Source organism: Cariama cristata, unplaced genomic scaffold (assembly GCF_000690535.1).
Source record: "Cariama cristata isolate BGI_N322 unplaced genomic scaffold, ASM69053v1 scaffold10171, whole genome shotgun sequence".
In the NCBI taxonomy this organism is placed as follows: Eukaryota; Metazoa; Chordata; class Aves; order Cariamiformes; family Cariamidae; genus Cariama; species Cariama cristata.
Window position 1 is genome coordinate 26,776 of NW_009598728.1, and position 27,794 is coordinate 54,569.

At 34.1% G+C, this 27,794-nt stretch overlaps 1 protein-coding gene across 1 annotated transcript in view; it reads left to right on the forward strand.

Moving 5' to 3' along the window:
• The window catches only part of SLIT2 (slit homolog 2 (Drosophila)), a gene marked incomplete at its 5' end in the record, with an annotated part of 77,413 nt that overhangs the window by 22,516 nt on the left and 27,103 nt on the right, over window positions 1-27,794 (forward strand). The window contains 9 exons of the mRNA XM_009709418.1: window positions 164-296; window positions 3,322-3,390; window positions 5,887-5,958; window positions 6,196-6,267; window positions 7,638-7,709; window positions 10,242-10,405; window positions 15,555-15,679; window positions 15,813-15,910; window positions 16,935-17,074. Coding sequence (XP_009707720.1) covers window positions 164-296; window positions 3,322-3,390; window positions 5,887-5,958; window positions 6,196-6,267; window positions 7,638-7,709; window positions 10,242-10,405; window positions 15,555-15,679; window positions 15,813-15,910; window positions 16,935-17,074 — 945 coding nt within the window. The remainder of the gene's footprint in view (window positions 1-163; window positions 297-3,321; window positions 3,391-5,886; window positions 5,959-6,195; window positions 6,268-7,637; window positions 7,710-10,241; window positions 10,406-15,554; window positions 15,680-15,812; window positions 15,911-16,934; window positions 17,075-27,794) is intronic.

The window sequence follows — 27,794 nt, forward strand, 5'->3', positions numbered from 1 at the left end:
TTGGAGCAATGGGTTACAGAGATGACAATCTTTTCCCTACCTAGAGATATCACAATGTAGAAATACCACGTTTGCTTATAGGAATTCTAGGTGGAATATTATTGCTAACACTGGAGTGACATTTTTATAGCATGCTTAGCATCTGTTTGTTTTTATTCACCAGGAAATGATGACAACAGCTGCTCTCCACTGTCTCGCTGTCCTGCAGAATGTACTTGTCTAGACACAGTAGTTCGCTGCAGCAACAAAGGCCTAAAAGCTTTGCCTAAAGGCATCCCAAAAGATGTAACTGAACTGTAAGTGGCACACTTTTTTCCCTTTTTTGAAATCAATGTCAGATTTGTATTGTCAGGTTCCAGAATGAGGGAGAAGAAAATGAAGAATTGGATTCAGTGGACCAGTTGAAATTTATTAATATACCACTTCATAGATACAAAGACTTGCACAGTATCTTGAGAAATTTGAGGTTAAGTTTGAATTAGCAATGCTCTCTGTAAGTCCCAAAACACTCTAAGAACTATCTGTTACTGAAAAGCTTTAAAAATATATGTATATAAAATTGTAATCACTCTCAGATTTTATATCCAACTGAATGTGGATATCATGTTACAATGAGTTAAATTATGGGCAACAGTGAATTTGATTAATCTATGGTCACTGTTTAGGAAGGAATGAAGAAGTTCAACTACATGAAAAAGCAAAAAGAAAACAATCTATTAATGTCTTTGCATATTTTCATAATAAACATGGGTTTGTGATATTGCCTAGTTTTAAGAGAAAGTCTTACTTTTCATACAGGCAGTCTTGTACAATCTGGGATATTTTATTAATCTCGTGATACATTTTTATATGACAAAATGGTTAAGATTGCATTTTATGAAAATATAGAATTTGAATATGCAGATGGACAGTAACATTGATATAACAAAAGAGCTTTTTACCTCATGTATTGTTTGAAAATACTAACTGAATAAGCTATTCATAAGACTAGATGAGTCAATTTTTACGCGTTATGAAGGGGAAAATATAAACTTAAAAACTGGGTTATTCATCTGGTTTGAATCTTGATCAGATAGGTTACAAGATTGAAAGAAATAGATGGAAATTATTGACAAGTAAAAAAGTTGGGTTTGTGTTACATATTTAATTTAATACTAAATTACTAATGCTTTGCAATGACTGATTAATGTAGCACTTTTTCAGAAGACATCATAACTGTGTATCTTAAGTCACTAAAATGGTTTTGTTGTTTTACCACTTGATATTATATAGAAGATTCTGAAATGTCCACCACTAGTTTGGTGCTTAATAGCATCCAAAAGTCTTTAGTCATTAATGAAGAGAAATTATTAAGAACTCAAATTAGCACACAGCTATGTAAACCTATAACTTACTTCATTAGGTTTTGGTGATGTGTTGTTTTTTTTTTTTTTTTTTCAAATAGAAGATGACTTAATTAAATATAATCTGGCCTAATAAATACAATTTGACAATGTAAGGGCATCAATGCAATGTGAAATTAAGCAGCTAAAGAGAGATACTTTTGGAATTGCAAATGGAACCCTGACTGTGACTGAAAACTCATTTGTGTACAATTTTGTATGCTTTAATTAGTGTCTAAGCATGCAATTTAGCATATTTTTCAAAAGGATAATGGAGGTGGTTCCTGTTAGCAGTTGCATACTGATTGATTCTTCTTGTTCATTAGCATGCATAACCCTTCCAAGATGTACTCTTCATGTGTTTTAGAAAATATCTTAATAGTTGCTTCATTTGAATGAGGAGGAATTTTTATCAGCCAAGGGGATACTTGTAATACTTCAGTTCTAATGAAGCTAAAGCAATATATCCTAATTTATCTGTCGATAAAAGAATTTTATCAGAACACTTAATCCTTCAAAAAGTTTAAATGTTGTTGGTTTCTTTTTTATTAAGTATATGAGCCCATGCTCCATTCACCACCATTTATGTAATGCCATTAACATAGTGTAAGCATAAAACTTGTTGAGACACTTATTTTGGATTTGGCAGGCAGCCCTAAGGAAAGCACAGTCCGAGGGGAAAAAAAAAAAAACTAGAAAGAAAAAGATTTTTGTTAAATGTAGATAGTTATTTCATTAAGTTTAACTGTGTTTCATTTAGTCAAGACAAAGGTTTCCAAAGATGCTGCAGCATACTTCAAGACATTAAGTTCAAAATGAGTCCAAGAATGTCTCTATCAGAGGCTGCCCTTAACTCAAGTGTGTTCCAAGTATTTGGATGGCTAAAATATCTTCTTTGTATAGGGATAATGAGGGTGTAGTTTTTACTTGGGTTCCAAAGACACAAGTAATAGCATAATACTACCATTAGCAAGACATTTGCCCCAGTTGAGAAACTAATGACCTTTAATCTCCCTGCCACTGTCTGCTCCATTTCAGAGAATCAGGTAAACTCAGCACTTATTATCTCTAAACGATTTGCCCAGGTTACATGAAGAGCCCCTCCACTTGCACTTTGTAATGACTGGCTGCACATTGGAAGCTTTTTAGGCAAGGCTTGTTGCCTTCCTTTGCCTGTAACTCAGGTGCTGATGCAGTTTGACGGCTCTGTACCTGTTGACTCATAAGGATGAACAAGTCTGTTATTGAGAATTATGAGCAGGAAGAAGAGCAAGCAATATAATACAGGAGTTGTAAACCTACAAAGAGGAAAAAAAAACAAACTAACTTTTCTAGTGAAGGGTAATCGATTACTGTCTTTAGTCCCTAACATACTCCATAGGAACAGGCTTGTAGCATGTCACGCCTGATATATCATGAAATATACAGGGAGAAATTAGGGAAGGTGACCTGAACTGCAGGCATGACAAATTAATTTGCTGTTAGAGCTGGAACCACCCCTTGCTGTTTCTAAAGGACTACCTCTGCAATGTCAGGGTCTGTTTCTATTTATGATAGTTCAAAATCCACACTTAATGTGACTTGCAGAATTCAGATTTACTTTTCACCTGTATGCATGTGTGAAATGGAGATGATAAAGACCTCGTTTTGCAGAGTCTTTACAAAATAATAGAAAGTATTATGTAAGAGTTGGTTGTTATTACTGTTACTTCATAATATTTGTAATATCTGATACAATAGCATTTGGATCTTAGCCTGCAGGTCCTCAGTTGTGCCTCTAAAAACCAAAATTTGTAAGCAAGGTTTGTTATAAAATTGAAATAGTATATATTTATTTGTTATTAACTTTACTGTTGGATTCTAAGATTATTCTAAGATCAGTAGATGCTACTATTTTAATGAAAATCATAATGCTGTATGTTTTATATTTCTATTTTAGTTATTTGGATGGAAATCAGTTTACCCTTGTTCCAAAAGAGCTTTCCAACTACAAGCATTTAACACTCATGTAAGTAGTTTTAGAGCAACATTCTTTACTGGAATGAAAAAAAAACTGAACCAAAACAAAATACCCTACTCCATTATACCTGGTTTTAGTTATAAGAAAAAAAAAAACATTAAGTGTATTGTATCTTTTAGCAAATATAACACCCAAACACATTTTTTAATGAAGGATATTTTAATCTACTTATCACATGCCACATATAATATACTCAGTCATGTTTTATAAACGGGGGTATTTCATTCCAGTGATTACACCAAAAAGTAAATAAGCAGAAATTAGAGTTAACCTGAAAAGAGATGTAAGATCTTACAAAGTTAGGGTAATTAGGGTAAGGTGTTAGGGTAACACAGGATTTCGTTATGCAGTTCCATAAAGGCACTAGAATTATTTCATTTACAAAAGAAACATTCTGTGATATGCTTCACTCCGTGGTATGCTTCACATAGGAATAGCACATTCAGCTGTTGTAACACTTGAATGTAACCCCTTATGTTTCTCCCACAATATATGCTTTAATGACTCAAGAAGAGAGCTTGTCTAGAACGCCTTACTTCCAACTCTACTGCTGACTCACTCTGTGATTTGAGGCAAATCACTAGCTGTTCTAAGATATACCTCTACTTCATGAATGATTTGAATATGATTTCTGTACCTTGTAAGAGTACAGTGAGAGAAACAGGAAGACTGTCGATGTAAATGGCTGTAATTCCATGGCCTTTGTTAGGACTATAAAAATTTATACCAGCTGAGGTTGAACTGTGTAACATTCTCAAAGCAGTTTGTGGTTTCATTATAATCAGGATAAAAAGTGGAGGAGAGTAACAAAATCCCTTAAATTTCTTTTTGACTGGGTTTAGAGCTTTGCTGCAAAAATTGAAAATGGTTTGGCATTCAAAAACAAGAACTTGATTTCCTTTATTTACCTCATGCTAGACAAAAGTGGTCATGGTCACAAATTTAGAAAAAACATCTTTCCAAAACTTTTTGTATTTTGCAAATAACATCAGGAAAAAACCCTTCCAATATTCTCTGATGCATACAGCGTAGAACCTATAGGAAATCTTTGTGGATTGTTTAGGGAATTTATACAAGATCTAACTTGCAGCACACAGAAAATATTAACTTTGGAACCTCAGTACAAGAAGCAAGCATATAGATTGGACTGTGTGCAGTAACAGTATCAGTGGAGACTGGATATATGTCTAGAGATGAGGTTAATTAAAGGTATAGTGACAAGGCTTCCATTGCAGAGATTAGGTACTCATGGTCTATTTTTGACAAACAGAGCCAGAAATCATGTAACTTTACCTCCTAATCAGAAAATACATGCAAACAATTTAGCAGACAAATGTAATACAATAAATTATAGATGAACAGTAAATAAAATGTAAATAAGATGAGTATTAACAGTCTCTATTTATCAGACCTGTGGGGCACATTATTGTAGCATCTTCTGAATGTATCCTCATACTGCTGTTAGGAAGTTGAGAACGTTCCTCAGCTGTGTTTGGAAAACCAAAACACTATGCATAGTGGTTCTGTGGTTAGTGGTTCTTCTGTGGCTAAACAAGGAATTACATACAAGTCTCCTGAGTTCCAGATTAACAAGGAAAATAATTTATTTCTAACTTTTTTTTTCTCTTTTGAATAGATTGCTCTGTTATACTTGCCTAATATGTTTATTATTATGAGTCAGTTGTCTTACATGCTTTCATGAAATTTCAAGTGGAGAAATATGTATATTGCATAGCTATTCAACAGTACTCTTAAGTTAAAATATCAAGGTCCCCTCAGAAACAAATGCTATATTTCACCACAAAATACAGTAAACAGTAGTGAAATAATCAACATAAAATTAAAACTAAAGCACAATTTGAAAATAAAGAACAAGCAGTATTCACATTTAATACGGCTTCTTCAAAGCTTCTTTGAAGCTACCATCTTTGAAGTTACCAGCGTACCATACCAGCTTCCATCATGCTTATGCTTAAGATTTTATTCATTAGAATACTGAACAACAAGGAAGATGTTATGGCTTTCTCTATAAATCTTAGATAGTGTTCTTTATAATAATAGCTCTAGGCTTTGATGTCTTCAGCATATAAGTGTTAAGTAGAGCATTAGATGATATTTACTTAGGTGTCATCAGGGACATGACTAGAATTATTTCCACTTTAAAACATCACTTTCATTTCTATACTTGGGTTCATGTAGGATTGCCTTATTAACTCAGTAGCATGACGGACATCGCTGTTGTATAAGTGTATTGCGCTGCTTTTTCATCTGTGTTGGAACGAAAATGCTTTTCATTGATCGAGCTAAACACTTGCTGGGCTTGTATATAGCATGTGAAAATAAAAATATGTGCTGCTTTAAATATTGATACCAATGATGATACTACTTCTACTAATAACAATAATGTGTCTGTCAGTTTAACTTAGTGTTTCAGGATTGGGGCAGTCATTTTAAGGTCTGAATTTCTGAATTTATTTTTTATAGAGATTTAAGTAACAACAGAATCAGCACTCTTTCTAATCAGAGCTTCAGCAACATGACTCAGCTGCTCACCTTGTAAGTTTAAACATGTAACAGTGACTCTTTGGAAGCATTACCGTTTTTTGGTTTTTTGGTTTTTTTTTGTCTTGGAAAGAAAGGGCATTTAGTTGATATTAAAGCTTGCTTGTTGTGGAGGCTGTAAAATAACTTGTTTTCTAACTACCTGTGTGTGCATAGGCTGGTTTTGGTAATGCTCTGCATTGTTTAATGAAAGGCTGATAAACTTGCTGACAGTATTTTATATATTTTCAGAATTCTTAGTTACAACCGCCTGAGGTGTATACCTGCACGGACTTTTGATGGGTTGAAATCACTCAGGTTGTTGTAAGTATATTTTTTAACCATTGCTATTTTCCAGAATTTTTATTTGTGTACAGCAGATAGCAAATCTGTAAGAAGTTACTAGATTTTAAAACCTATCAAGTATTTGAGAAGTGATAGTTACATAACCTTAAAAATCTAAGTGGCTTCATTCCAGGGAAGTATACTCTCAGAAGAAGTTATGTGACCATGGACAACTTTGTATATACAGAAATACACTTTTTACCTTTCTGCTTTTTAACTTTGTCTGCATTTCTTTTTTGTGTTGTGTTCTTCTTTGCTATAAACATTAAAATCTTACAAAAATGCCATATGCATAAATTCCTCAGTATATATGAGGGGTTTTTGCAGTTGAATTTTGAATATTTTTATTCCAACAAGAAATTTATTTATTTCCTGTTTCATTTAATACGAAAGTATTTCCAAAACCATCACATCATGGTTAACTATTGAAAATCAATAAAATTACATTTTGGTTCCAAGAAAACTTTCCATTTTACCACTAGGAAAACATAGTTGAAAGGGCAGAAAAAAGGATAAAGGAAAATAAAGAACAGTCAATCTAGTTTACAGTTTCAGTTTGTCATTAAGAAAAAAACCTGCAAAAATTATTTCTCAAAAGTCTCCAGCAGAACATGCAATTTTTGCCTCCATTTGTGTAGTTTATAACCACTTAATAGCTCAGTTGCATTAAATGTCTCAAGCACGGCATTCTTTAGCTATGCTCACATAACTTGAATTACTTTATATAAATCCAGGTAATTTCAAGAACCATAATTCTTTATGTGTTAGACATACATGTAACTGAATGAATTTCTAGAAAAGGAGAGAGACTTTTGTGCAGGTTTGCTACAGGAGAGATAACACTAGTCCCAGTATTGACGCTTAATAAGGTCTTTAGCTCTTTAACTTTACTATTAAACTAGGGAAACAACATTAATGCGTATATTAACGAACAGTCAATGCCTGTATTTTCCATTAATCCATGAAATATTAAAAAAAAAGTATGAACAACATTCATGAGAATTTCAGGGAATTGCTGAGAAAGTCAGAAATAACAATTCTTCTGCTATCCCTAAATCCAGTCACTACTTTGCAAAAGTGTCCTTACTTTTACCAACCTGTATTCTTTCAATTTTAAAAGAATCATATTAACATTTCTTATGAAAATTCAGGATCAAAAAAATCAAATTATGAGTAGGCTGCCAGTTAGAGCTTGAAAGAAAACAAAACAAAACAAAAAACACCTGGAAACACTGAGGAAATGGAAGAAAAAAATGTGAAGAGCTGAAAACTTCACAGAAGATGAAATTTGCAAAGTTAACCTGCTGATTTTTATGCATATATGTTATTCTGTATATTTTCTTTTTAAGGTCTTTACATGGCAATGATATTTCTGTTGTTCCTGAAGGAGCTTTTAATGATCTTTCAGCATTATCACACCTGTGAGTATTCAGATGATAACTGTATTTTTTATGTTGCATTTAACAGATTTCATATAGTTGAACAAAGACAAAATGCAAAGGACTGCTCTGGAACAAGCTCCCGCATCAGTACAGGCTGGGGACTGGCTAGAGAGCTAGCAGCTCAGCAGAAAAATCCTGGGCCTCCTGGCGGGCAGCAAATTGAACATGTCTGCCATGTGCCCTTATGGCAATGCTGGCTAAAGATACTCTGGACTGAATTAGAAAGCGAGCAGCCAGGTGATTGAGGATAGCGGTCACTCCCTTCTGCTTGGCCCTCCTAAGGCCACATCTGGAATATATGTTCAGTTTCTCCAATACAAAGCAGATGCGTTATGAAGCAGAGCAAACCCAGGATAGGGGCAAGCAAGGTGGGGAGGTGGCTGGATCATATGAGCTGTGAGGACAGGCTAAAGGAATTGGGCTTATTTAGCCTGGAGAAAGAGATGCCAAGGAGGCACCTAATAGTCTTTAAGACTCTAAGGGACTTACAGCAATGATGGAAACAGATTTTTCTCAAGAGGTGCACAGTGAAGAATAAGTGTCAACAGTCACAAGCTGCAACAAGGGAAGTTTGATTGAACATAACGAAAAATTCTTCACTGTGAGGGTGGTTCAGCTTTGGTACAGGTTGCCCAAAGAAGCAGAAGTATCTCCATCCCTGGAGATTTTCAGAGCTCAGCTGGACATAGCCCTGAGCAACCCTGGTTTGACTTTGAAGCAAACTCTGCTTTGTACCAAAGGTCAGACTAGATGACCTCCAGAGTGCCCTAAATTATTCTATGATTCTGTGTTGGTGTCTGTTAAGTTGACATTACATATATGGCGTCTCATTTCAGAACACGATTCGAGGCAATACTTTTCCTGTTTTTAATTTTCAATGGGAACCTAGATTAGAACAAGTTACCTATCTGTAAACCTTGTTGTGTTTACAGATAGTTTTTAAATCTTTGCTTGCAATTGAGGAGTAAATTGACTAGTGCCTTTAGATATATCTGGGTTTTATGTTTCTGAACAGCTGCAGTTGTTCAAAACTTAATTATCTGTTTCAGTATTGGACATTAACATGTAATTTGTCATTTCTCAGAAATTTGATGATACTGATTAAGCTTTAAGTCATTGATAATTCATCCAAATGCTACTATTAAACTCACTTATCTGCATGAAATATTAGTGAAACTTACCTAGATTTGATTGTTGTTGCTGTTTTTTTTTTCTCACTGGCTGCCTTGTAGTTGTCCTTGCTAACATTCTGATTTTAGCAGAGCAATTGTGTTATCTCAGTTCAGGCTGACATTCACTCCTGCAAATATGGAGTAGACAAATTCTAGGTGTTTTTCCTTGCATGGAAAGTTCCGATCACTACATCCAATTTTTCTTACTGCTTTGACTTAAGCCTGACTGAACAGGTATATATATTTTCTTGTGTTCAGCTGGAAGTGTGTAGCAGTAATCAAGAGAGAGCTTCCTGCTCAGTGTGGCAGAAAAGAGTGTTTCAGCAGTGGTAGTTTCTACCACCTTTGCTTGCCAAGGATTTTCTTGTATTTCTAGAAGACCCACTGATCCAAAGTTCTGGAACAATCTGAAAAAAGTACTGAAAGATCTGGAGGAGGAGGATGTTCTAATACTGCCATTTGACAGTGTGTGCAGGTGTCAAGATTATCTGTTAAAAGTTCTATGATTATTGTATTTCTTAAAAGGAATATGAGTACATCTTTATAGAATAGCACAATGTTTCTGTCCTCCAAATTAACTACACAACATATCATTGGTCTCAGAGTTTTAAGAGTATTTACAGTTTCTAGCAAACAGACACTTAGAAAGCCTTTACAGAAATTAATTCTGAAAATTTCTAGCTAAATAATTTTTAATTTAAAAAAATCAGATTTATTTAAAGAAATGGATTTGCTTTCATAACCAGGCAATTCTTATGTAACTACCACAAAGCTAGGATAATGTAGTTTTATTTACTTATGCAGCAGAGACCTCTTACAGAATTCTTCACATAGCTGTGAGTTCAGTGGGAGAGCTCCAAAGAGGAAATAATTAAATCAAATTTGGAAGCTTAGAAACAGATGGTTTGCACCAGCCTGGGAGCCATAAACTGGAAGGGAAGAATATCAGGATGGAACTCTGTGGAGTTGCCTTCACTACTTTGGAAGGAATACTTTATTCTTGCTAGCTTAATTTCCCAACATCAGTTTCATTCTGGTGATGCAGCTGATCCTGGCCATTACATACAAATGGTGAAACAGAGCTAGTTAGTATTCGGTCTCCAAAGTTCACACATAATGCAGCTATGAATAGCTAGGATTCTGGACCAAGTTTACTCCTAAAACTATCACTTCTTATTTAGAACCCAAATCGAGACACTTCATGTTCTTACAGTCAATTTCGTGGAGGAAGGGCAGGTTTGTGGTTTGAAGTTTCTTTTGCCAACCTGTTTTCTGGCTTCTCTTTTTAAAAGCAACCATTTCAAACTTTATTCCCTCTTTGTTTGTCTGTTTTCCATAGGGCTATTGGAGCAAATCCTCTTTATTGTGATTGTAACATGCAGTGGCTCTCTGACTGGGTAAAATCAGAATACAAAGAACCTGGTATTGCACGTTGTGCTGGTCCTGGAGAAATGGCAGATAAACTTCTTCTCACAACTCCTTCTAAAAAATTTACTTGCCAAGGTACTGTTGTTGTTTTTTTTCTCTTTGAACTGTCAATTTTGAATTTATACAAATAGTTGAGCTGTGAGATAAGAGTCCTGTGTGCTCTAAATACATTTATTATAACATCTTCACTCAGCCTTGTCATCATTCCTCCTCATACTTAGGAGCCATTGGCTTCATTCAGGAACTGTATTTATTTTAAAGACTTCAATGTCTATTTCTTTTCAAATAGATGGAGAAAAAAAAAGTCTTTGGACTTGCAGTACAGTATTCCTCAGTACATGGATGTACATAGGTCCTTGGTACTGTCTCAGTCATGAACTACAGCTTAAACATCTACACTTCCCTCAGCCAAAGAATGTCCCTTTCCTTCAGACTGTTTACAGTAAAAACTGTAAATACATTCATAATCCTTGTAGTGTGCAATTAATTGCCTCAACATGTCCAGAATGCTTCCTCTGATATTTCAGAATAAAGCATGAAAAACAAAACAAAACAAAACCCCAAAACCTAGATAAAGGGATGTGATTACCCCTATAGAGGTCTCATTCTAAAATGTTGTTATATGAGGAGGTTCCTCAGGGTTTGCATCCAGACTGTTTATCTCCATGTTGGTACCAATGTTGCTGGCATTTATATCACAATTATATTATTGTTTGTTAATTCCTAGGCTTTTTCTCTGAACCTACTATTTTTTGGTTAGAAAAGTACCTTTTTTACTCACATTGAGAGAGAACTTAGTTTGGTTTACTGTTTAATCTTCTATTCCATCCATTTCTCCTTTCTTAAATATTTTGAAAACATGGAAAGCTTCTGCTGTAGCTTCATTTTTCATGGTCCTGATTTAGAAACATTGAAATCCCTAATTGAAAACAACAAAACAAAACAAAAATAACAAAACAACAAAATGTATGTGTGCTTATGCTTGTAAGCTGTTACTAAGCTTATTTCTGAGGTATCAGATAAATATGATCTTAAGTCTTGTAGAAGTAATTTACTCTCACAGTCTAGGTAATCTTCAAGCTATTTTGACTTACTCATCTGTTAATGTATCTCCAAAGGTGAGCTTAATCCCTTTGTAATTTCTTCCTTAAAAAAAGCAATGGGACTTTGTCAGAGTTTGTCTCATCCAAACTTGTTCTTTACTGCATGTCCATCCTATTTAGTCTTCTGTCCTTAGACTTTCTATCAAAAAAACTTTTTTGTAAACAAAAACCACTGGAATCCATTTTGTTGCTTGTGATTCCAACGAATTGTCTCTCCCTCCAAATCCTTCTTGTAATTTTTCAGCAGCACATCTCTGAGGTCATGTCAGTGTTCATTGCATATGACACTCATCTGTTGCAAAGTCTCAGTCTGACTTTAGATAGAACATTTGCTGGCCAATCTGATCGTTTTCTCTACAAGTACCCACTGAACATTATTGCAGATATGCTCGTTACACACTGTTGTAGGGATATAAGTGAAAGAATATCTGCATGGACATGAAGCACCTGTTTGGTTGTTTTCCAGCTCTGTCAGCTGTAAAAACTGTATCATCCATGCCTACAATCATTGTTATGTTTCTGTTAGACAATCCAGAAAATATATCTTACTCCCTCTTGCCCATCAGAAAATAGCCTTTATATTATTATGCAGGGTAAGAACTGTATTTGTTTCAGTTCCAAGAGTGGAGATCTGGTATTATGGATACCTTTGAAAGAAAATAATTTTCCTGCCACTGTCCTATGAAGATGCTTATAATTACAGATTGCAAATCAGCAGCTTTTCAATGACATGATGGCCCTGTAAGACATTATATGTTTGTTACTCAAAGATAAGTAATTTTATCTTTTGCTTAAAACTGCTGAATAGAAATTAGGAAGACGTTATATTTCTATTAGAACCAAAATTTTGGGCTATGAGTGAGAGGAGTGTTTTCAGAATATCTGTTGATGGTCCACTATTGTGTATATATTTACAGGAAAAGAGTGGTGTGTAATTCCCTCTTATCAGCATCTCTGGATTCAATTGAAAGTTAAATGGGTGCTTGAATTTTACTTACATAATGAATAGTTCCCAGTGAAAATGAACATTTTAAAATGAAGTCTCATCTCAGTTGTAAAGCTCCATAAAATCATTGTACCTTACTCTAATTTTATGAATTCTTTTACTCCAGGAATCATTCCTTAGTGTTTTCTTCTTTCAGTTTTTTTTCTACATTTATGGGTGTTTTTTTCTTTTTTTATGTGGCCTCTAACAGATTCTCAATCTTTTACTTTTACCTCTTTACCATCCATGCCCTGCTTCTAGAGATTCCAGGGCCTTGTGGTTTTCTGATACCAGGTAAGGTTATAAGTAGATCTGGAATGGGTGATCTGATTAAGAACAGACCTTCTGACCTTCCTTTTGTGTACCTCAAGCAGACTTCTTTCCTAAGACACGCATGTTTACTGTTTGTTTTCCCCTTTGATGAATTTACAGCTGACTCTTCATGATACGTCATTTAACATATTGTATGAACAGTTTTGTTATTTTAAAAGCCTGGGTTTGAGGTCTGAAATTTATGTAACTGAAATGATTGTTTCCACTGCACTGTAACTAAAATTGGCAATTTCATTAGCAGCTTTAGTATAAGTGAATTAGTATCGATACTGTTTTTGAGGCCATACGCAAGAGAGAATAGGAGTCATAAAATGTCAGAGTTCAAAGTTTTTCTTGCAACAGGTTTCTCTAGAAGCTGGTTTTGAGAGGGTTTTTGTGTCATGTTTTTCTTGAAAAATGTTACATAGCTACATGTGTGTGTCTATGTTTATCAATATAATACAGTTAGTTTTTCACTATTTACAAAAGAATACTACTATTTTTTTTCTTTTATTTTAAGGATTTTTTTTCCAGTTAGGGCTTATTCAAGGATATATATGTCTACAATATGAAAAACTAAGCAATAGTTTATGAACCCAATTCTTTTTCATATGCAAGTCTTTTAACACATGCAAGCAGAAAGAGGAAAGGAATGGTATAGTGCAAATGAAAATAGGTTCCAGAACTGCCTTTCCATTAGACTTCAGTAAAAATATCTGAAACATTTCCTTTTTTTTTAACTTACAACTGAAGAATGATAAATCAAAATGTTAATTTTTATTGGATACAACATATATAATACTTTGAAATAAACACAGCACAAAATCAGACACTGTGTTGTAACTATCTTGTTGAGACTTAGGTTCCCATCTTCTGGCTCTGTTTTGGAAGTGCAATTTAGATTGCTAATGTGATTGAGAAAACAACGTTAGTTACTGTATGTTTTTTAATTCATGCCAAATAATTAGTATTTTATTGCATGAGAAGTAGAAAAGAATTCAGAATAAACAGTTGAGGCAAGGAAGCATAGACTTCCAGGTTACAGCACAGTGTTACAAACATTTTTTTTAAGTACATGCCTCTTGCACCTTATTTTTTTCACAGAAACTCTTAATGTACTCTAGCAATAATCAGCAATAATCTAGAGTACACAGGCAGGACTTTCTAGATGTTAATTCTATGGTGTTTGTTTCAACTCTTCTACCTCTGCTGTTTGCTGGTCTAACAGAAACTTTAATTAGATATAGATTTCTCTTTCAACATAAGGCAATGAAGACAAGAATAGTCAATGATCCATATAGACTGTGGCTTTGGCAATAAGCATCTTATCACAGTTCATCCCTTTGGATTTGCTCGCAAGCTGTGACACAGAAGGATACCAGTAACTGCAGATTTTAAAAAAATAAAATAAAAAGTCAACCTACCCTTGTCTAATACCCTCTGCTGAATCCTTATAATCACATGGCTTCCTTCCATGCCTGCTCCCTTACAATGACTTATCTGAGATTAATTTTGCAAAGAAAAATAAGAAAAGAAAGTTAAGAAATCTAAGTTTGAAAAAAACCCAAAGCCCTATATCTCAGCAAAAGTGCCCTGTTAGCTTGGAAAACTTTGCAGTCTGGCTCATTTTGAGTAAAACCTGTTACAGAGCAATCAGGCATTTCTACCAGCAGGTCTCAGGAGTTTCAGTTTTGTATCTAGTTAGAGGAAATCACTGGTTATTCCTCAAAATGTACAAATCACCTGTGGATAACAGAAGGTTTTTTTCATAGGTGAAACCTGAAATCAAGCTGGTGGCAGTAATATCATCAGGCAATAGACCTGGAGATAGTAGAGAATGTATGTTCATTCGCTTAATAGGCATTTGACCAAGTCACTCATTTTCTCTTACAGTAATCAAACTTTTTTTCTATCACAAGGTGTATGAAAATGAATCATTATTTATACACAGGTGATTTCTAATTTTTAAGAAATAACCAGAGATTTCTTTGGTTGGTTGACAAAAAAAAAAAAAATAAAATTTAAGATTGATGGTTCCTAACTTGAAAATTCACCATGAAAAGGCTGTATCAAAATTGTAAAACAACAGAAAAATAAATATCTAAAAAATATTTATGTAATAGGGATAAGATTTATGTAGGCCAAAGCTCTAAGTCTGACTTTTGAAACTTAAGATTTTGTCAATATTCATTTCTGAATTCTGTCATTATAATCATTAATATAAGAAATCAGACTGCAAACATGGATTGCAACCCTCATTTGCACATAGATGCATGGTACAGATTGCAGTATTTGTGGGCTCAGCTAATGCAGTAATGCACAGAACTGTGGCTGACTCCAAAAGGGAGCAAGGCGCAATATGGAGCTATTTACAGTGAAATAGCTTGGACAATGCAGTTTACATTACGGTTCACAGATGTTCAACCAATTTACAGGTAATTTTAGCAGTTCATTTTGCCATCTTTGTGATCCTGCAGATAAAAAATAAAAGCTGAAATCATATTCTTCATTTTGTTAATACAAAGGGAAGGTAATTATCATGGATCAGAACTGTACGCATTTCAGAGAATGCAGATATGGGAATCACTTTGGAGTCAGCTTCTTTTTTGAAAAACAAAAGTGATAATTAATCCAAAAATCCAACCCCAAATTTATTTGATCATGTCAAAAGAATTAAGGACAGTTCAGCATTCCATTCATATAGAACACCACAAAGTCTAAAATATAAATTTCACTTTAAATTTTAAAGCAACATGGTAGATATATCCTGTCAAATATAAATTAATAGTTGTTTGTTTCTGACTATCCAATTTGTACTTTTAAGGGCCCGTGGATGTTAATATTCTTGCTAAGTGTAACCCCTGTTTATCAAATCCATGTAAAAATGATGGAACCTGCAACAATGATCCAGTTGACTTCTATAGATGTACTTGCCCATATGGTTTCAAGGTAGGTACTGAATGGAGAGGAAACAGCTTACTGAAATGTAAGCTTCTCCTTAACAACCTTTAAATTTTATTTGGCTTCCTTCCACTAGTGTCTGTATTTTCTTCTTAAATTATAATTTTTGTTCCCTGCATAGGGTCAAGACTGTGATATTCCCATTCATGCTTGCATTAGTAACCCGTGCCACAATGGCGGAACTTGTCATTTGAAAGAAGGAGAAAAAGATGGTTTCTGGTAGGTTGTTTTTAATTGTAATAACAGGATGGAAAACTACTGAGTTTTATATGTTGAAATAATTATGGTGTTAATCTTTGGGTTCTCTGCATTTGCTGGTAAGTGCACCACGAAGGCAGATTTTCAGATCTTCTGAGGTTTTCAGAATATGTCGCAGTCCTTGGAAAGCTTCTAAAGCTTTGAAACTGTTAAAAACAATAACAAATGATTGTGATTAGTTGAGGCACATCAGGTCAAGACAACATAGTATTGACTCCATTATGCTAATTAATAGCTAGCTAGATCCCTGCTGAAAAAATCTCACAATTCATCTGTTGTCGTGTGTATTACTTCAACAGACAGCATGTAAATAATAAAATGTAAATCCCAGTGAAACAGAAAATTAATGATTCATTTGAAACTCACTATGCCAGCAGATAAACATGCTGTGAGCATTTTTAATCGAGTTATTTAATCACACAGTACAATTACTCCAGATGTACTTCATGAATTATGAAATAAAGGTCTTTAGCATTCTTATGTGAAATTATTAGTCGTTTAATAATCTACACCTCAAGCTTGTTAGAAATGACAGTTCAAAAAGATACAATTCATTATCTTGCAATTCATTATTACATTATTCTTATTTTTTAATCCAAATTCTGCCCAAAGATTAAATAATTGTGTATTAAAAATTAAGCGTATACCTCTTAATACTATGCCTCTAGAATTTAAAGTGACATTGTCATGTCTCAGAATTTGATTTTTTCATTTATTTGTTTAAACACTACATATTTTGAAAATCAAAGCAATCTTATAATGAAAGCTGCAGAAATTATAGATAATGCATATTACATGAAAATGTATGTGTAGTCATGTTTGAGTGATCTACATTTACTATCTATTTTGATATTTTTGTTTTGTATCAACCGTGTTCCTTTATGGGATAGTGATTATGAATAGTGTGCCTATTAGTTACAGAACTTCTTGTCTGGTCTCGCCAGCTAAAATGTCCATGTGATTAGTTTTGTTTTCTGTATTACAGGTGCACTTGTGCAGATGGATTTGAAGGTGAAAACTGTGAAGTAAATGTTGATGATTGTGAAGACAATGACTGTGAAAATAATTCTACTTGCGTTGATGGAATTAATAACTATACTTGCCTTTGTCCACCTGAATACACAGGTAGGAGTATAAAAGAAAGTACAGGTAATTCAAGAATCCCTAGCAGAACAGTAATATTTTTCAGTTTGTAGGTGCATTAGTAGTTACTCTACAATTGACTTAAAGCCAGGTTTCACTCCGTATTTTTCTCCTATATGGTTTGTAGTCAAAAGTAGACTTAAAGCCAACTCATTAATTTCTTTGTTAGTTTTGAAATTACAGCATTTTGATATTTAAAAAGTCATTTAAAATGTGTCCCTCCCTACTGTTTACCTAACCCAGACACGCCAATGAAAAACCTCTGTAGCTGCAGAAATCTGAAAAATATTCTGCTTTTATCCTGTATACCTCATGTTACTAACAGGGCAGAAGAGGATCTGTCTGTGCCAGTTAGGAACTGAATTTGGCACCCCTGGATGCTTTTCTGCCCTCCATTAGAAACATTAATGCAGAATGTGATGCTTTCTGTTCTAGCACAAAAAAAAAAAAAAAAAAGTGTGTCTAATTATTTCTTTCTATCAGTTGGCAGCCAGGCCAAAGCATTCCTCTCTCTTTGAGACAGAGGGTCTCTTGCTTACTGTCATCATCTCTATGGGAAGGAGGATAGTTAGAACAGCAACACTGGGGAAGAAGGATCTATTGTTTACATTTATCTGTTTTATAGTTTTTCTAACTAGGCAGATCTATTTTCTGTCAGCTAGTTGACTACTAGGAGAACACAGAGCTTAAATTCACAAAACCATGATTTGAAATGTATAAAAAAGAAATGTAAAATCCACCATAACTTGGGAATTAACTCTACTTAGTCACCCTATATCTTTAATCAATCAATCAAATTTGAGCTCTGGAAAACTGGAAGGAGAGGTGAACTCCTGAATTAATTTTATTTATTGAAAACACAGCTAACTCCTTTTTAATCCAAGGTATTTCCATCATTAGTTCTACAACCTACTGGAATGCTCAAACGTTTTAGGGTATTCAAATTTAAAGTCAATATTTAAATCTTGGAAATCCACAATGAGTGAAGATGATAGAACACAGATATAAGAAATACAACTTCATAATCTAATGTATGTATTCATCCAGTATTTATGCTGGGTAAATGTTTGGTAGAAATTTTCCCATACAGAATAAACTACGATACCTACAGCAATACAGCTTAAAAGTACAAGTAGCCAGAATAAATTATTTAGTAATAAGTGGATCATCCACATCTGGAAGGACAGTCATAATCCTCTGCTTAGACAAAATACTGTTTTGCCAAGTACTGATACCTTAATACCTAAAAGCAACTGACAAATCAAGCCTTAGAAACAAATAATAGGTGATAGCGTCAGTAAGTAGAGACAAGTGTTTGCTATTTCTCCTATAACTAATATTTCAGGTATATGTGAGTCAAGCTTCAGCTCCCCTGGGATCAATTGCTTTCTCATTTAAAAATGGGATCAGATATTTTACTGTGTAGGCTGGAAGAAAGCAAACCAAAGTCACATCAGTTCAGTATTCCTGTTCAGTGGCTTCATGCTAAGATGTTTCATATATGTATTAGATAGTAGACAATTCATTTTCAAGTGCATTCCTCCTTTGGAGTTTTGCAGGTGTTTTTACCTGTGTCGTTCATGTCTTAATTTTCAACATTGCTCTAGGTGCATTTAACTGCTAGTGTCAATAGCTTGCTGTATCCACAGTATGCCATGGGAAGGACTGGTTTGTATTAAATACCCATGGAGTGTATACAAAAGCTTGTTTATATGTGCTAGCCTAAAACTTCAATTGTGTACCTGTTGCATTTCTATAGTATTGTAATTGAAATGTACATTTTACATTTACAATTGAAACAGCAATTGTAGCACTTCTCTATACATCTATACAGTTAGAGAAAAAAAGAGACTAAACATGGGTAACGTTTCTGATGTCTGTATAGCAGTTGTGTTTCTTTAGTCAAAATACAAGCAAGTGTATTTTTTAATTTGATTCATAATTGTGCATAATTCTAAAAGGAAAATACTATGAGTTTACATAGCAAGTGTTTTTATTTGCTAACTGTAATTCCTTCAGAAAAAGGGATTTGCTCTTACAGATGCAATGCCTACTCATAATCGCTCCTGAAGTCAGTAGGTCATATGAGTAGGTGAGAATCTTCTCACCAGCTCTGAGATAAATCAAAACAATCTACTTGTAATCAGTAAGTTTAGCTGTTCTGGTTTTTAAAAAATATTGAGAATTTACACTATCTCATCAAATCTTTTTCAACACCTTACTAAAAACAAAGCCATGTATTTTTTTAAACATACAACAATAGAGCCTCAACTCATTTTATGTTGGGCAAATTTGTAGCAGAGGTTGAGATTTTTCATTCCACGTGATACAGTACAGAATTCTACAATATGTTATCTTACAAAGCATCTGAGGATAGAACGCAATGTGTGAGATCCTAAGTCATTGTCAAGATTAATTGTAAAGTGAAAATATAAAACATCGAGCTAGTCAGGGGGTCTTCACGTCCGTCATTCTTGATCTTGTGAAATAGTTAAATAACCTTCAGTGTTAAGAATTACACTGACAGTACTCTGGACACATCAGGATCTAGAAATGGTAGTGTTCAGAATATAAAGTAATCTTACAGTTGCCTCACGTGTGTATGAGGTACCAAATTATAGGAATTTTTTTTTCTTTGGCCTGTAGCCTGATTTGAAAGATAAGTAACAGAATCCCTGTCCAGTATGGATACAGTGATTTTCAAGAGGAACTTTGTAAACATTTGGATTTTGGTATCTGTTCTAACAGGTTAAAATCAGATATGCATATTGCTAATGTGTTTTTTTATGAAAGGTATTTTTCACTAAATGAATTCATGTACTAGCTGGGCAAAAGGAAAACAGGCTATATATTCAGTAGGCAAAAAGATTTTTAAGTTCAGAGATATCTCTAGGTCAGAAAGTCCCTGAGCTCTAAGTTGCTGGAGACTGGGTCCTGTTCTCTTTTAATTCTTTTGGCAATACTTCGAATTCTCTGTGTTCAAGATGTCACAGCATATATGTACTGAATGTGGAAGTGCAGCAGCCTAGAATGTTTTTCTGGGTGAATGGTTATCTGCAAATATGCTTTACATTTCAGTAGCACAGTATAAGGAAGAAGTCAGCTGAAACCTGCTGGTATGAAATGTAAATCATTCTTTAAAGTTTTGTTTTCATGAGGAGGGCTTGTTAGAATCTCAAATTAACTCTGAAGATACATATAAAAACTACAAAAAAAAAAAAATAAAGAATGTTGCAGTGCAAAACCAGACAGTCACTTTCTGACTTTTCTAACAATCCCTTGGAAATTGACACTTCTCAAGTACACAGTGTTGATTTAAAAACAATTTCTAAAAGCTTATTATGCTGCTGCTTAGGAATCAGGAATCCATTTTTCTCTGCCTCAGTTAAGTTTTACAATTGCCTCCACAGTTACAGGTGGAAAGAAAAAGAATGGTATTTGCACTATACTATGAGCTTTCTTAAGGTCACAGACTGTAACTGTGAAATAACAGTAAACAAATGGAATCAGTGGACACTCAGGGTGTCTGATAAAACCTTGAGAAATAAAACATTTAAAATACTTCACTATGTCCTGCACTCTTTAACCTTGCTATTCTCTTAACATTATCATCTCCTTTATTTTAACCTCAGTTTAGTAAAATTCAGGTCATTTTATGTACATTCTATAGATTGCAGATGATCATTTGTCTTGCTCATTATCATCAGTCATTAGATCACAGATCTAATTGATCCAGAAGTAAAACCTTTCTTATGCCACCAGTGGCATGTACTTGTTACCTTTTCTGTTTGTTTTGCTCTGCTGTAGGTGAGATTCTGATGCTTGCTTCATTTTGCTGTACCAACCTCTCTGCTGCTATAATTGTGCATTAGCTTAATGTGCTATGCTGTTGTATTACAATGTAAAAAGTCTCTTGTCTCTTCTGTCTTTGTCACTGCAAGCTGCTAATCTGAATGAAGTGGAAAAAGGTCAGTTGTCTTTTAAGCCTATTTTCACTTACTTTGTTTTCTCACTTTCCTTTCCTTAAAGGTGCATGGATTTCTGTCCTTACAAATGATCAAATAAATCATATATAGATATAATTTAGAAAGCTCACTGCAAATCCTCAAATTAGTCACTTGGCTCTTGGTGTGAATACATGTCAAAAGAATGTCGTTGAAGATGCAGATTGCTGTGCAGGAGTACTTTAATACTACCTTCATTGTCTTTTTTTCAGATGTATTAAAAATTTGTGCAGCCACTGATAGTACTAACAAAAAAGTTTACACAGTGATCTTCTGAAACCTTTATTCTCAACACCTTAAAGACATACCTTTGTTCCGTTCTAATGTATTCTCTGTTGTATAGCACTGTTTTGGTTTGATTTCTTCGTTAGATTATGGTACTAGAAAATATGCTGGAGTATAAAATGGCAATCGTTTTGCTCATCATTTCTGTGGCCTTTTTTTGCTGTAAATATCTAAAGAAACGGAAATGACCACATTAAGCTGAGGCTATGGTACAAGAAAGGTAATAGTGGAGAGATTTATGCCACTAACTTTGGATGTTCCTGATTTTTAATCTTTTTTAAGTTTCTACCTAACACCTCTGTCACTAACAGACATAAACCACCTTCTGTACAATCTGATCACCTACACAATCTGAGAGCTAACATAATCAGTGACAACATAGTTATGAAGTTACATATTTAATTTTTAAAACAAATAATCTTGTAGTGTATTTGCCATTAATTTAATTTGATAAATATATTGTGCAATCTATAAAGCAATATAATATTTCACCAGTAATAAAAATATGTTCATTATCCATGAAATAAGATATTGAGCAAGGCTGCAATTATACCATCTTTGTTGATTAATTCAGACATCTGATGAATAATCCTTACAACTTAAACTCAGAGCCTAAATTCTCTCTGTAACTGGTGGAGAAAACAAGACATTTCCAGAAAGTGATTCCAACACAGGTTTTCCGTGCTTAAAGCTGTATTCCATTTAGACATGTTGCCATATTTGCATTTTATTATTACTTATCTGGACATCAAAGATAGCCTCCTGTTTTTCTTTCCCCTTGTCACTTCCTAAGTTATCTTTTCTACATTGTTCTGTTACTATCCCAGGATGAAACTGGTTGATTTTGTAAAAGAGTACTTGTCCCTAGAAAAACTAGGAAAAGTGCAAGCTCAGTATAAATAAATATAAAAGTTGAGTTCTTTGATATTCTTGTTTTTAATTAAAAAAAACCCGAACAAAACTAAAACCAAGCAGATTCCAATAACTAGTTCGATATCTGTGATTCATGGATAAAATTTTCCTTTGTCACTGATTTCCAGTAGTATAAATTACAGAATTTTAGGATTTTCTTCCAGAAATGAAAAGAAAAACTTAATTTCTATGTTCCATAGTTTTTCAAATGGAATGTTAAAGGAAGGTGCTACTATGAAGAGACTCAAGTCTCCATTTCAAGTTGAAGCAACTGTTACCTATGTATTATCAGTGTTGCTGATAGTTTAAATATCTTTAAATGTGATTAAAGATAGAGAGGCAATGAATCCCAGACAGAACTGTAGTCACTGTAAATGTATTACACAACTGTGAACTATAAAATATTAAAATTACTGATTATATCAGGAACAAATTCCTCACAAAAAAATTATGAAACATCCAGGGGATGTGAACTAAGTTCAGCACCAAAATTAAGCAGATGTGTATGTGATACATACTTGTGTTAGCTTGCCAGCTGAACATGAAAGTTATTAATGGTCTATAAGTTGCTTGGAGGATCAGTAAGTTTTATCATGCCAGATATCTTTTGAATTGTGACAATAGTATGAAAAAAAAAGGGATAATTTTAAGTAATTATCTCAGTCTAGGCAAGCCCTAGACACAGCTATAAATATATATTTCTATATGTTTCAAAACTTCATTACATGGCCTTCTTGCTACTACAATAAAGGAGTTGAGTTAATACTTTCAATTCACTTGGTAATCAAATAAGTACCTGCCTAAAATTTAATCATGCAAGTAATCAAATGCAAATCATGTCCTATCAAACTTGATAAAAAGTTTATTTCATTAAATCAGGATCATAATCCTCATTCTTGTAAAAACTACACATAAGTATTACAGCTTCTTAGAATAAAGAGATATCTTTGCTACTTTTTGCTTTTCATCACTCATAACATTTTCTGTTTCATCTACCTTAAGATGCTTCAAATGACTATTCTATATTAAAAGCTTGAGTATTAAAGTAATTTTACTGCATTTTCATAAAGGGGGAATATACATGATATCCTTGGCATGCTGAGCTACCTGCTACTAATTTGATCCCTGCCATAACTGATTCTGGTCTATCATCCATCCTTTTGTTTTCCTTAATTGTCTTAAAGCATACCTGCCTTAAAGTTGCTATTTCTTTGTTGTTGCTGAACAACATATATAAAACAACTAGAAATGTTAAACTAAATAAGCCCCTTCTTACACTAAGATCCACAAGCATCGTGGATAGATGAACAGGGGTAAGCAATGGTGAAAGATAGGAACAGTCCAGCAATGAATCAGATCTAGAATTTGACTTTAAATTCCAACAAAATGTTCAGATTTGTGGTTATAAACTGCATCTTACTGTGACTGTGAACTTTTTTAATTGTAAGGAACTTTGTTCCTCGTATAGTAGATATTTTTATTTGTCTTTTCTGAATAATGAGCTCAAGACTTCAAAAATAATTTATTTTGTTTACTGTTCATCAAATTCAAGGCTTCATGAAAATGCAGCACTTTTCTGTATATAGTTGTTAAATGGCACAGACATTTTCCAACCGCTCCTATGCTCTATTGGCTATTTGAGTCAGAAGTAGTTAAACAGAGACCTACAGTAAAAGACTCAGATAATAATACCTAATTGATAAAACATAAATACTGCAGAAGTTGACTCACAATATATCGCAACCAAGCTCAGAAGCTGGAATGGACATATAAGTACACAAATAAAATCCTGCTATTCCAGCAATTACCAGTAAGTCTGTAATACATATTTAACTTTGGAACAGTGAATCAGTCTTCTAGCAAAAACCTGATTTTGATAATTAGACCTGACCATTCTTTCTTTCGCATTCTGTCTAAAGTTTTTATTCTAGTATCATACTCAACTTTGCTAATACACTAGTGATTTTAAGCTTGTTTCTTCAGTAAGCTTAGCTGTAACTGGCAATATACTATTATATTCAGAAGCCCATGTCCATTTGTGTTAGAGCTCTCCTCTTCATTCAGAAATATAGTGGCTGACATTGCTTTATTTGACTGTATTTTGAATATATTGCCAATTTTTCAAAATAACAATGATGTAAATACTTTTTCACCTCATTGCATTGTTCATCATTATTTGTTGTACTATATGTCTTTAAATATTGGAAAATCCAGAGTTAAGATTCTGTTCAGCCTTGAGAAAAGAAGGCTTAGGGGGAGACCTTATCACCATGTTCCAGTATTTAAAGGGTGGCTACAAAGAAGATGAAGACTCCCTTTTTACAAGCAGTCACACAGAAATTACGAGGGGTAATGGGTACAAGTTACTCCTGAGGAGATTCCGATAAGACACAAAAGGAAAATTTTTCACAGTGAGAACAATCAGCCATTGGAATAATCTCCCCAGGGAAGTGGTGGATTCCCTAACATTGAACACTTCTAAGATTCAGCTGGACAGGGTGCTAGGCCATCTTATCTAGATCGTGCTTTTGCCAAGAAAGGTTGGACCAAATGATCCTTGAGGTCCCTTCCAACCTCGTATTCTATGATTCTATGATTAAGTTTTTCTGTAATATATAATCTCATCTAGTCATAAAAGTGAATTAACATACACAGAAGAAACACAAACTGGCTTGTGAATCTAGCAAACTTGTAACTTTGGTTAGTTAATCAAGGATTACAATTCATCATCAGTATTTAATAGTGTTGTTTGGCTGTTTAAGTCTGCATCATCTTCTATATCTAACTGCAAAATCTTAGTAAATATTCCAGTCTTGACCTTGGAGGGTTGTGTACATTTGGACTGTGCCAACCATGCAGAGTTCCGCTGATTGCAGTGCTACTCCATACCAGAATCTAGAGCCCCTAGATTAATTCAGATATCTTATGAAAAGAGTTATTGCTGATCCTAATTAAACTTTGGAAACTTTTCATAGGATTTTTAACACTTTATCCACTGCTTATTTTTAAACAAACTAGTCTGTTGATTGTTTTCCTACACACAGAAATGTTGCCATCTTTCAAAAACATAATCACTTAGCCAAGCTCTTACAGAAGCCTCAGTTACAATATTATTAAATGAATAAAAGAATGTACACACACATTAGTGTAAAGCTTCCTTGAACTGAGACATTTGTTTCACAACCTTTTTTCATTATTTTGAAGTATGTTTTTTAAAACATTGAATTATGCTTCCCAAATCAGAGAACTCTCTTAAGATTTCCTTCCAGTAAAGCCAAGGAGCCTAACGTGGTAAATCTGGTATTTCCTTCAATGAGTGTTTAACTTTCATCACTTCTTATTTCAACAAAATTACTTTCTCTCCTTCACCTTGTCTCAGTTAAATTCTGAATAACACATTGGTTATTCGGTACGCTAATACAGATGTTGCTTTACCAGGAATCTATTCTTCAGTGGTTCAGATTCCTTGTCACATATTTTTGCTTACCTTTTCTATTAACTTTTTCACAAATGGTTATATTTTGGTTATGGGAATGCTGCATTCAGAATGTAAATGTGTTAACAGTACAAATGAAAACCTCGTACTTGGGTTATTTTGATTTGTTCTTCTGGTATTTATATTTTCATTCAGAAATTCAGCATCTGATGTACATATTTTGGATTCCACCTTGAATTTTTGTTGTTTTTCTTTTTATTGCTCCTGTGTACAAGTCTGTCATGAATGCTACTCTTTCTTTATAATTAAAGTTCATCCTTTACGTAAAACTGACTTTTTTGTTCATAGGGTTTTTTACATTATTATTTCACTACATGGACCACCATGTTTACCATGTCCTTTCCTTGATTCCTGTTTCCTTCCCTAGGTTTGTTGCTAACAGACTGTTTGCTGAAAGCTTCCTCCAGTGATATGATTCTGAATTATTTCACAGTGCATACAATTTGCAAATGCAAGGGGAAACTTTCCTTCCTTTTATGCTGTTACAGCACAAAAAGTCCTGCTTTTAAAGACAAGCAGGTTTTTGAATCATTGTTTCTCTTCTTTTTTGGTCTGTGTACTTTTCTACAGAGTACTCAGATCAAAGTCTGACCATAATCTCAAAAAATACCTGGTGATGCTTGCAAGCCATTTGGCTGCAGTAGGCCTGGTAGTGTAACATTGATCTTATAATTTGAAGTGGACATTTTTCAAAACAGTAAGCCTGTTTCAAACTTAATTTCCAGTTTGACCCTCAGTGTCTCTGCAGGATTCGCAGATATGACTTGTGAATTGAGACTTGTCAAGTGCCCCATAGCTTTTCATGAGGTGATTCAACTTTCAGTGTAGTTCAGAAGATACTAGGGCCATCAACCTATGACTACTAAAATGCAGTGTATTCTAAGAAATCACGTAATTTCTAAGTACCTGGATGGGGGCGGGGGGAGGAATTTAAGAAATGGACAGGTTTAGACCCTACTCAATAAAGCTGTTTGCCACACAAGAGATTTCAGAGGTCTCTGCTAATAATAATCTAAGCCATGGCGCAATTACTATCCTGTAGCAAAATCAATGCCAGTTCAGTAAAGTTCACAGCAGTGGTAAGATTGCTTGCTCCTATTATGCCAGTCCTAATTTGCCTTTTTCTAGGTATTTTGGGGGTTTTCCACTGAACTTTTACTGTGAATCTATCTAGAGACAGCAAACCTCCAGTCCTGCTTGAAAAATAGATTCAATATCTCACTTTCAGAAAGTCGCAGATATACTGTTAGAATTAATAATCTTGGGAATGCTTAGAGATGTTTTTGTCCAAGTCTTGTAAGTACTGAACAGCCATATTTTTATTATTTATAATTGAGGTGTCGTATTTTATAGTTCTGCCTGTAATTTAATACAGAATATATGCCATAATAAGATATTTGTACGGGGGTGTGTGTATATATATGCATATATACACATACATGTAGGTACATATATATTTCTGAGCCATAGGAATGTGTACTAACTAGGTTAAAAACACAGTGATTTTTGCTTATTCCACTCCATATTCCTGAAAATCTGAATTCCCATATTTATATCTCAGTCTTAAATGTTGCTGGCCTTTAAACAGATTTCAGCTATTACAAGTTCTGCAAATTGACTGAATGCTACGTGAAGAATTACTTCCTCTTATGTATGTCTGTCTGAACAAAATCTTTTCAAAAGAGAAAGGGATCTGTATTTTGCTTGATATATCATGGGATGCAAAGAATCCCTGGTATTTCAGGATTCTTTGTGCACTGACCTAGTCATAACAGTTGCACATTTCCAGACTAATAAGTCCATTGAGAGTTTGAAGAGGCTTTGAGGATAGAATTAAAATCCTTTGTATTAGTCATCTTCAGTGGCCTGCATTTGATCTTCATTCAGTTTCCTACATACATTGGCTAAGTCATGTTGTTATTGACAGGTTTCTTGAGGACTGTTAAGTCCCCTGTGCTTGAAGGCCATTTTCTTGTGTTAACTCAAAACTTTATTTGGTTTTGTA